Source organism: Nothobranchius furzeri, chromosome 15, assembly GCF_043380555.1.
Source record: "Nothobranchius furzeri strain GRZ-AD chromosome 15, NfurGRZ-RIMD1, whole genome shotgun sequence".
Taxonomy (NCBI): Eukaryota; Metazoa; Chordata; class Actinopteri; order Cyprinodontiformes; family Nothobranchiidae; genus Nothobranchius; species Nothobranchius furzeri.
Window position 1 is genome coordinate 48,617,962 of NC_091755.1, and position 6,398 is coordinate 48,624,359.

At 42.4% G+C, this 6,398-nt stretch overlaps 1 protein-coding gene across 1 annotated transcript in view; it reads left to right on the top strand.

Moving 5' to 3' along the window:
* klhdc8b (kelch domain containing 8B) overlaps positions 1-3,885 on the top strand; it is a 125,209-nt gene extending 121,324 nt beyond the window's left edge. Inside the window, exon 5 of the mRNA XM_070544968.1 lies at positions 3,547-3,885. Coding sequence (XP_070401069.1) covers positions 3,547-3,743 — 197 coding nt within the window. The 3' untranslated portion in view covers positions 3,744-3,885. The remainder of the gene's footprint in view (positions 1-3,546) is intronic.
* The last annotated feature ends 2,513 nt before the right edge of the window (positions 3,886-6,398 follow it).

Consider the following 6,398-nt stretch of genomic DNA (forward strand, 5'->3'; position numbering starts at 1 on the left):
GTCCTCTAGGGAGTGTGTCTCCATAAAAAATAATAAAGGAGATGAGGGTTGAGCGAGCCAAGAACACTTAGAAAAGACCGATGTGGCGCTGCCACTGTGTTCTTCCAACACAACGATGATTAGAGTCTTCCTTTGACAGACAGATGCACACGCTCACCGGTCCATATAATTTGGGGACTTGCTGTGATGCGGGTCTCCATGGAAACGGCCATAACTTAGGTCTGCTTGATGTATAATAACAGTGCGTTGCACCTGAGGTGAAAGATAAGAGGGTAAAGAGGAAAAGATGGCGAAGCAGGTCCTGCAAAGAGGATCAGTTATATTTAACCTTTTGCACAAAAAATGAAAGTGAAAAAGTGAAATGATCTATATTTTATGGATTTTGTAGTTTTATGGAAGGCATACTGGTTTAAAGGTGTGCTTAACTGAAAAGCCATCCCTTATGATTATTTCTGATTCAAACGGGTCACTCTGAGTTTTTCATGCAGGCTGAACATGAAGACAGTCTCCTACACCTATCTCCTGCTTTAGCTTCTGATAGTAAACAGACGGTGAAGCTCTAGGATTAGAAAATCCTGACAGATCTACGTCACACTGTCACTAACATTCATGGACTCACCCATCTGGACTCACGACGGGGAAGGCTGATGTTGGTTTAGCGTCCAGGAAACAGCAGAGAACATCTCTGCAAGTAGGAGCTAACCATTAGCATTAGCAACTCAACCACACACTCTTCCAGACTTGTCATAGTTGTGGAGAAATAAATAAAACATCAATGTTACAGAACAGAGTCAGTGGTAGAGTCGTGTTGCTTTTAGCGAGATGTCCAAATATCAGGATATTAAACTCCATGTCGTGCCATCTGAAGCTCAGCTCTGATGTGGCTCATTTCCTGAAATGGGTGCACCGGAGTGTGTTTTCTCCAGAGTACGGCTTCTAAGGCATTCACTCCTGCTAGAGACCACTGAAAATGTATTGACTATATATATATATATATATATATATATATATATATAGATAGATAGATAGATAGATAGATATGTGTGTGTGTGTGTGTGTGTGTGTGTGTGTGTATATATATAAATATGTATGTATATATATATGTGTGTGTGTATATATATATTTATATATATATATATATATATGTGTGTGTGTATATATTAGAGGTGGGAAAAATGATCGATTCTAAGATGCATCGCGATTCAGCCGTGCATGATTCCGCATCAATGCAGCAACGTGACATAATGAGATTTTCTCCCTATGTCTATGTCGAGGGTCGGCAACCCGCGGCTCTTGCATCCATCTGATGCGGCTCTCTGTGCTTGTAAAATAATGAATGGATATTTAAATAAAATGCTTTATATTTTACTGCATTAATTTTACATCTGTATGCCAATTCTAAATGTAAAGATTGTCTGCGTAAACCTGAACAGTTCCAACCCGGCCTTACTGTGAGACCGGGTTGGAACTGAGCTGACGAGGATGTGAGATTCTGGGATTCTCCCCAGACAGGCTCTTGGATGTGTCGCCACATTGGAGACAGGAACAAGCACTATTCAGCCAAAGTTTCATAATCAGGGAACATTTTCTTAGTGACAAGTCTCGCTTCAGTCGGAGGAATCTTCCTGCATGCGCTCTGGTTCTGCGACGTGCTTCAAGCCCCTCTCCACATCTTCAGCTCGATGTGGACCTTATGTAGTACACACTGACAGTGAGCTGCGCTGAGCAGTGTCCAGCTCAGATGTTCAGATGGGAATCATTTCTTGAGTGATTTAGCTACATCTGCGATGTGCGAAACGAATAAAATGTCAGTTCGTCTGCATGCGTCGGGGTAATTCTTTCTATTCTTTCTCCGTCAAAATAAATAGTCAAATACAGGAACTGTCCGGTCAACACAACACAAGCCCTGCTTTTAACTGTTCTGTTTTCTTGTGAAAATTGTTGCAAAGAGATATAATTTAACTTGATTAACACCAGAGCCAGGCGCACTGCACCGTTGTCTCCGTCACTGTAAATGAGGGAAAAACAAATTGATCAGATCCTTTTCTGACATTCCCCACCTACAAAGTTTAATTACAACAATCAAACGTGACAGAGCCTGGATTTGTATTCTGAACAGTCTAAACATGTTTTAAAAAGAAACGTATGACAAAAGTGGCACCTGCTCAGTAAAACCACCAACAGGGTGAAAAATATCAAAATATTGTAGGCAGAGACGGGCTACAACTTCTGGTTCCACTTTATATAAATCGTTTTATTGATTATCTTTTTATGAAAGATAAATTTGACGTACACGAGCGACCGGTACTGGCTGCTGTCACCTGTTGTGAGCAGCGCTCTGCTGTCTGAGGGTAGGCCCCGCCCACAAATCCGCGGCTGCTGTGGCTCCCAGTGTTTTCTTTACTGTGGGAAACGGGTAATAATGGCTCTTTGATGGGAACAGGTTGCCGACCCCTGGTCTATGTCTATGCGAGGACAATAAAGTTTTGAGGATTTACAATTACTTCTGGGGGCAGAGTTGCAATGACATGCGCACTGCATTGCCCTAGCGCCAATTTAAAACAGAAAAGGCGGACAGGGATACAGGGCCAACATTACCAGTAATCAAAGATGTACCTGTTACATTTAAATCGGATGTCTGGGCTAATTTCGGTTTTGGGATCCTGGATGTGAAAGAATCACTTAACACAGTATTTGTTTGCTATTTTTATGTTCAGTAAAATTCTGTCTTAAAGCTGCTCTACTGAAAACATTATTTCTTATATTATTTAAGTAATTATAGGCAGCACACTTTAAACATTATTGCTCACTATAGTGAATAGATGAATGTTCTGTTTTTCAGGGATTTCAAAATCAAAAAGAAATTGAAAACTATTCTACTGCTTTTATTAAGTAATGAAAACTTTTGTGTTAAGAATCGTGATGCATTTCAGACTCAAATCGAATCGTTAGGCAGATAATTGGAATCGGATTGAATCGTGAGGCAGGTAGAGATGCACACCACTAATATATATATATATATATGTGTGTGTTTGTGTGTGTATATATATATATATATATATATATATATATATATATATATATATGTGTATGTGTTGTTAAATAATTATCCACTGCATTCTTCTTGTGAAGTCTTGAACTTTAAAACCTGACGCTGTAGATGTCCTTGCTACACCTCATCAGAAATGGCCATTACCAGTTTCAGAATACACGTTTTCATGGCTTTGTCTCATTTTTTGGCCGGTGAAATTTATAAATCAGCAAGGGTTTTTGCAAATGTATATTTTCACACTATGCTCATAAAAATGCAGGAGGAGGAAAACTATTCTCCTGCATGAAAGGATGAACAATAACTGTCTCGGGAGGGGTAAGGCGGGAGGAACAACCAGCTTGCTGAAAGACAGGAAATTGTTTTAGCTCTGTGTGTAGCTGGGACAAAAGTCTGATGTAAATCACTCCTATTCTGTGCTTTTGGCTTCACTTTCCATCTGAATTAGACTAAGGCGCACCTGCTGTAATCCTAACACCCCGTTCTCCATTTTGCAGGTAATGAGCCGTCGCCTTTGGGCTCAGTGGAGAGCTACAACCCAGTGAAGCGGCGCTGGGAGTACGTGGAGCCCATGCCTACCGCACGCTGCTCTTCTGCTCTGCTGCAGACCACCAGCATGCTGTTTGTCATCGGAGGAGTTGCCCAAGGACCCAGCAACGCTGTGGAGGTCCTCTGCTTACAGGAAACGCTGTGACACACACAGACTAACGCGAACCCTGGAATAAATACGATCTGGCATTGCTATTTAATTCGTGTATCAGTGGAGACTCCAGAACGTGCACACGAACTGGATCCACAGATTGCACTGAAGTACGGTTTTTATCTTGACGCTCAGCAGAAAGATTTCCCTTTTGCGCTGAGACTTTTTTAGCCATTTATCGAGCATTTTCAAATGGGATGTTCAGAGAAATTTAATGACGAAGCCGTTTGAATACAAGATGAAGGACATTCGAGTAGGTTTCTGTGACTTGCAAGGACAAGGAAATCAGAGGAAGAAAGCACAGAGCAAACATAACCGACACAGACTCGGTGTCTGGAGGAACAACTCGGCTTAGAACTGTTGAGCATTTTTCAGAATAAAAGCAGGGTACTTTTCTGGATATTAAAGGAACTTAGGGCCATAATTGAATTTCTTCTCAGCAGCACCGCTCTGCTTTTGCAGCAACGATACGATCGGACACTTTTCTACCACAGGAGAAAATGCCACTTTGGTGGGTTTTGAAAATGTGGATGTCATTAACGGGTCTCTTTTTCCCGATAGGAAACAATCCTCAGCATACAGCCACTCGCTAAAAGTCAACGAGCTGTCGGTTTGAAGTCCGTTCACTTCGTCCCAACAGCAGCAGAGGCGGACCACAGTCACCGCTTCCTTGATTGAGGAAGAATTGACTGCACTTGAGCTTGTCAGCTCTTTGCTTTTGCTACACATCTCTCCATCCGTGCACCACTGCAATCAATCACTGAGTCCAAACCGCCGCTTGCGCTGTAGCACAGGGAGGACTCCGCTCGTGGAGTGAATGTGGTCACCTGCTGCACTGAAGCATCCCGACAAATCAGCTTCCTGCCTCACAGCGCTAGATTCCCCCTGAGTCATAGCAGTGCGCTTTATTATTAACCTCAACATGAAGCCAGGCAGATGATGGATTTACGGTTAAAACACCTGACCTGAATGTGTGTGGAGTTCCTCTTGAATTTAAGACCGAACAGGGCTCTAACACAGGAAATACAGCTGAGTTGCAGGTTTTCACTAACAATCTGCATTGACTTCAGTGATTTCCCTAACAAATGCATGTCCCTAAGGAGAAACTAATTAGATGTGGCCACAGACAGAATAATTCTGGTGGCTTATCCAAGTTTTTCTGCTTTAGGAGTTCTGGGAATTTTCTTGCAGAGGGGAACGGTGCAGACGCAGTCCTCTTAGCTTTTGGGCTTCCGTATGAGATCTGCTCTTTCAGGACTCGGCTAAGACGTCAGCTTATCACGACCGTTTTGTCGATGAGTGATGTCACTTAATGACAAAAGTTTTATTCTGTCAAAGTACGCCGCAATGTTATTCCTTCAGGGATAAATACTCAGGAAAATAAACTAACTCTTCATAACGGTTAATCTTCAGTTTTCAATGATGCCTACAAACAGGTTTAGTTAATTTGAAGTTTGCGATAAGAAACTAAAATTATATCTTAGTTTTCATATGTGATTTGGTCTGATTGGCAGACAACAACCTTAATATGAATCACAAAACATAAAAAAGACTTCTCTGTTTCACCTCCTCCTCTCTAATTACACGATGCATCATCTAGATGCTCTTCGCCGACGTCCAAAGAATGTAAATTCACCAAAAGGCTGAATGAAATCACAGGAAACGCTGAAAAGTTGGAGAATTACAGGAAGAGAAAGCTGCCTCTGGCCTCAAGGGGAAGAAAACGTTCTGCACATGTTAGCGTGCACACACGCACACGCGCACACACACACACTCGCACGCACACACACACACACACACACACACACACACACACACACACACGAACTGTTTTTACAGGACCACAGCGTTTGCAACACGGGATTCGCCGCGGCTCACTGGGGAGGATTTTGGCATTTATAGTAGCAAAGCTGAAGCTAGAATAAACTGCTATCAGGCACCTCTCAAACCAAGACGGGATAAAGAGAGGTCGCTGCCCCTAGTGAGAGAACATGTATATCTGTGTTTATATAGCTTCCGGCCGGCACTCGGCGTGCAGTATACGTCGCCAACGCAACCACCCTCTTTTGCAGGGGGGCCTCCCACAGTCACTCCAAAGGGATTAGCGGGGCCGTTTAGCCTTCAGAGGTGAGGAACTCATGCGGCAATATTACTACGAGGCTAAGCGCATCAAAATCGAGTTTTTTCACCTTTCCCCTTTGCTCCTCGCTGCATTAACGAGACCCACAAATTGGGATTTATCGCTCAGTAATGACGCGATGGTCTGTCTTATAAAAGAGGCTATTGAAGGCTACAGAAATGTGTTTCTTTGTAGTTTTTGCAAAAGACGTCATTGACCGTTGGCTGTATTTCAGTAATACTCATAGGAAGTAAAAAATTAGGGTTTAATTTTGGTGTCAACCTCAATCAAAGTTAATCCAACTTGTCAAGTACTGTAGGTCGTTCACCTCTACTTCCACGTTTACTTACAGTTAACTTTACACACGTCTCATCAGGTTTTGATAACTCCACTCGTTTAGTGTTGCTGTGCTACTCGCTGTCACATTTAGTGGATTTGTTACATTGACCTTGTTAAAATGAGCTGAAAAAACAATGTTTCATTAACTTTGTTAGGTTGGAAGCAAATCTCAGGTGCTGGTGGGGTTGGCT